This window comes from Blastocystis sp. subtype 4, assembly GCF_000743755.1.
Source record: "Blastocystis sp. subtype 4 strain WR1 chromosome Unknown seqid_0518, whole genome shotgun sequence".
Lineage (NCBI taxonomy): Eukaryota > Bigyra > Opalinata > Blastocystidae > Blastocystis > Blastocystis sp. subtype 4.
This window is the reverse complement of record NW_014569029.1, coordinates 1-4,267: the sequence shown is the minus strand read 5'-3', so window position 1 is coordinate 4,267 and position 4,267 is coordinate 1. Positions and strand designations below refer to the sequence as shown.

Below are 4,267 nucleotides of genomic sequence, written 5' to 3'. Positions count from 1 at the left end.
ATCAAAGATACTGATACTATCCAATATCAAAATCAACATATCACCGAAGCCAAACGCAGAAAACGGAAAGAATGAAATTACAAAATGATAGTGTTTGTTTCATGAATTCGACGGTGGTGGTGAATGACAGTGTCATTCGGAGCATCGTTCAAAATGTCACCGAGCATATGCAAGAAGATGAAAAAGACTCGTTTTTTCTTGCTTATGCGCTCATTGCCGTCATCTTGTGTCTTATCCTTTCGTTGATGCTAATATTTGGATCTTAATATCGTAGAATAGTGATTGAAAAGAGAGTTTCTTGGTTTCCTTCTGTTGCTGTGTATCTTGCTGCCGGTTACTTTTTACAGAAATTCATTGTTTTTAAATTATCTTCCAAGTATCATCGAACAATGGAGGAGGATCATTCGATGTATACGTCTCTTTTGAATCTTTGCTTTCTACCTTTACAAATGTTTCAATCAGGGTATTGTTGTGGTGACCAAGATGTGAATTTTAGGTTTTCGCTTAATGCCCCAGTGTTCCTACGGAATGTAAAGTCAATTACTGTCCTCTCTGTTTTTGTGTCATTGCTATTCATCTTTCTTTTTACATTTCTGTTTTCCAATCTTCCTTCTGTGTTTGGTTTGCGTCCATTTACATTTTGGAACACTCTGGCGTTTGCTTCTTCAATGGCTGCATCGGATTCAGCATTCATGATTCCTCTTCTTAGGTCATTTGGTTGTAGTCCTCGCATCCTTGCCATTTTAGAAGGTGAGACGATTATTTCTGAAGTTATTTCTATTTTAATGTTTCGAACGGTTATCGAACTTCAGATTACGGTTGTTGACGGTATCCATATCATCGAAGGAATCAATTACTTTCTCTCGTTTTTAGTGATGTCTTTTGGAATAGGAATAGGAATAGGATCTGTAGCTACGTTGCTGTTTCGTACACTCTATTTTGATGGAAAGGGAGTCGGTATCCTTCAAGTTGCTCTCTTCTTTTCAGTTCCTATTATGGCTTATATGCTTGCTGAGGGACTTCATGTTTCGAGTTCTATAGCCATTCGTGTGTGTGGATTTATGATGTCTTCCTATACACAATATAATTTAAATCCTGATACATATCCTTTTGAACTATCATTCTAGTTACCTTTATATACTCGTTCTTTTGTACTGAAGATGATTCGCTTTCTGGGTTTTCTTTCCGAGATGTGCTCATTCCTTGTTTTAGGCATGATTTCCTTCAACATTCATCCTTTTGATATTAACAAACGTGCCTTGCTTCTTTTTGTGATTGTTGTATATTTATGTCGGTACGCTGCGGTTACAGGTGTGATGGATACCTTTGTGAAATGGCTCGAACCTCATCGTACTCTTCTTAATCACAATCATGTTGCTGCATGCTGCGTATTTCATGTTTAGGTGTTTGTTCTTTTCCTTGTCTATCGTGGGTCTGTATCATTTACCTTAACAGCACGGGCTGAAGGTGAACTTCTTGAGAATAATCAGGTTATGCTAATGATGCGATTGTCGTTATGTATGATTTGGATCTCTGTAATGCAGCATATTGTGTTATCCTGTCCTCTTTCTAAGTTTATGGATTTCAAGCGCACGTTGTTGCAGGAACCGGAATCAACAGATGAAGGAGACAGTTTAGAACTAGAAGATTCAAGTGAAGTGCCAATTTTGCGTCGAGGAGCTTCTTCAATGAAGTTGCTTTCAGATTGGTATAGCAGGATAATGGTGAGACCTAGCAATGAAGAGATGGAAGCGAATGAAGCTGAAATGGTAAAACTAGTAGATTCATCCCAGTAATGCTGTGCGATCTTTGTTAGAGTCAAATAATGTTTCCACCGATTGGAATAAGTAAGAAAACAATTTGAAGAGAGAGTACTAAAGAACAACCCACCATGCTACCAATTGTTTCCAAAGGTAGCATTCATTTTCAAAGTTCCACCTTACAAAAAATACACCATACAGACATGATCTATAGCAAAGACGGCTCGTTTTATTCTTTGACACAAGGATTGGGCGTTTCATTCAAACATGGAAAAGCAGAAATAGCCAACTCATTTATTATTTGATTGTGAAGAATGAACTCTGTGATCCTCAATAATGGTATTAAGATGCCCATTCTGGGACTTGGGTAATGTACAGGAGATTGACCTTATTACTAGAACGTACCTTTCTCAGAACAATTCGTGTGCACTTGCAGTCGAAAGAGCTATTAAAGATGGATACCGTCTCATTGATACTGCTGTTGCATATAAGAATCATAAAGAAGTTGGAGAAGCCATTCAGAAGTGTATTCGTGAAGGAATTGTGAAACGAAGCGATCTTTTCATCTGTACAAAGGTTTGGTTGTATGACTGGCATAAGGAGGATGTAAAGCACGCTGTGGATGTAATGCTCGAAGAATTGCAATTGGATACAATCGATCTTCTGTTGATTCATCAGAGTGTATTCTTTAATTTGACGCCTGAACAGGATAAGAAAAGAAGAGAAGGTTATTTCTTTGACTATGATAATCTTCCTGCTGATGATCCAAAGTACCGTCTTGGTTACAAAGTGGAGAATATGAAAGAGTTGTGGAGTGGTATGGAAGATGTTTGTAGACAAGTCGGTTTTTTCGGGAAGGACTTATTTGTAGGGAAAAGTCAGATCTATTGGTGTGTCCAATTTTTCTGGAAAACGTATTAAGGACTTGTTGGAGTTTGCAACAATCAAGCCTGCCGTCAACCAAGTGGAGTTGCATCCATATCTTCAGCAGTGGGAAGTGAAGGATGTTTGTGACCAGAATGGAATCTATTTGATGGCATTCTATCCTTTAGGAGGAGCAGTATCAACTCGTTCTATTACGGATATGTCCCCTATGGATGATCCAGTGATTAAGGAGATTGCAAAGAATCACAACAAATCATGTGCCCAGATTATGATTCGTTGGGCTATCCAACGTGGTACTGTGTGCATTCCAAAGTCTGTGACGCCAAGTCGTATCGATGAGAACTTTGATGTATTTGATTTTACTTTGTCTCCTGAGGAAATGTTGCAAATCCGACAATTAGATAAGGGATGCCGATATGCTCGCCGATCTTTCTTGCTTCCAAGTCCTTTGGATTGGAAGGATTTGTGGGATGGGGAATATGTACACTAATTTAGATATTTGTTTACAAATTTACATAGTTCATTCGTGGATAGAACTGTATGGAGAATAGGTAGAAACAACCTACTACTTAAGATTCTTCTGTATTAGTATTGTTGAAAGCATTGTGTTGCCCTATGGATAGTACCGAAGACGCTGAATGATTCATACATTCACTATCATCAATTCCACTTCATTCTCATTCTCTTTCACTTCTATCACTTCTTCTCCTCTCTTACATACTCCTCTCATTTCTTCTTTATCAACATTCAAATTCAACATACAATTCTTATTATTATTCAATACACTCTCTTTCAAGTACTCTTTCCACTTCATTCTCCTTTTCCCACCTCTAATACCAATTCAGTATTTTCTTCAATAATTATATTGAAAGAATAAGAATTGACTGATATGGATTTGAGTGTATTAGTTGAGAATGAGACTGCTGATTGAATGTAGATGGAAGGAGTATTATTGAAAGGTGATTTGTTTGGATATGAGAGGCCTGAGGCTCTTCATTTCCAGGAGGATAATGATAAGCAGCAGCATCGTCACTTTTGTGAGGTATTGGATGAACTAAACATAGGATGATAACGGTTCCAATAGGCGTAGGTCTGATAATAGGTATTGTTTATGGTTATTAGAACTTGTTACTAGTCACCCATCGTCTTGGAATATCTCACACTTATAAATTATACTTCAATAGAGTTGATAAAACTCGATAATTCTAACGACTATTGAATAAACGAAGGATTGACTATGATGCCGATTATCGCCTCTCTATCAACCGTACTATTCATCCAGTAACAATGTCCAACTACGTTTTGAACAAATGAGACTACTCCTATTGTTTGTAATAGTATCATTCTGTTGTTGGATTCAATAAGGATGAATAGTTCGATTTGTTGATTCTCAATTGTCAAGTCTATCTCATTGATCACTCTTTCTCTCATTCAGATCCTCATCAAATTGATTTCATGATGATTATCTCAATTGATATTGATTGTTATATTTGAGAATCTCTCTATTCAATGAATGAAGATAGTTGTTTGAAACACTATTGATAAGAGTATTGATGATAGAAGTGAATATGATAACATATGAATGAAATAGAGATGATTTGAAAGAGAATGAGAATATGAAA

At 36.9% G+C, this 4,267-nt stretch overlaps 3 protein-coding genes across 3 annotated transcripts; all 3 read left to right on the top strand.

Annotated features, from left to right (window-relative positions):
• Positions 1-449: 449 nt before the first annotated feature.
• Positions 450-1,127, top strand: JH06_5139 (NA+/H+ exchanger; the record flags this gene model as incomplete). The annotated part of the gene is made up of 1 exon (XM_014669515.1): positions 450-1,127. The coding sequence occupies one exon, from the start codon at positions 450-452 to the stop codon at positions 1,125-1,127; it is 678 nt and encodes a 225-aa protein (XP_014525001.1).
• An 87-nt stretch (positions 1,128-1,214) lies between these two features.
• On the top strand, positions 1,215-1,796 carry JH06_5138 (hypothetical protein; the record flags this gene model as incomplete). The annotated part of the gene is made up of 3 exons (XM_014669514.1): positions 1,215-1,373; positions 1,404-1,708; positions 1,736-1,796. 3 exons carry the CDS (start codon positions 1,215-1,217, stop codon positions 1,794-1,796), a joined length of 525 nt encoding a protein of 174 aa, XP_014525000.1.
• Positions 1,797-2,074: 278 nt separating this feature from the next.
• JH06_5137 (alcohol dehydrogenase) lies at positions 2,075-3,135 on the top strand (the record flags this gene model as incomplete). Its single annotated transcript, XM_014669513.1, has 3 exons — positions 2,075-2,127; positions 2,159-2,600; positions 2,632-3,135. 3 exons carry the CDS (start codon positions 2,075-2,077, stop codon positions 3,133-3,135), a joined length of 999 nt encoding a protein of 332 aa, XP_014524999.1.
• Positions 3,136-4,267: the final 1,132 nt, after the last annotated feature.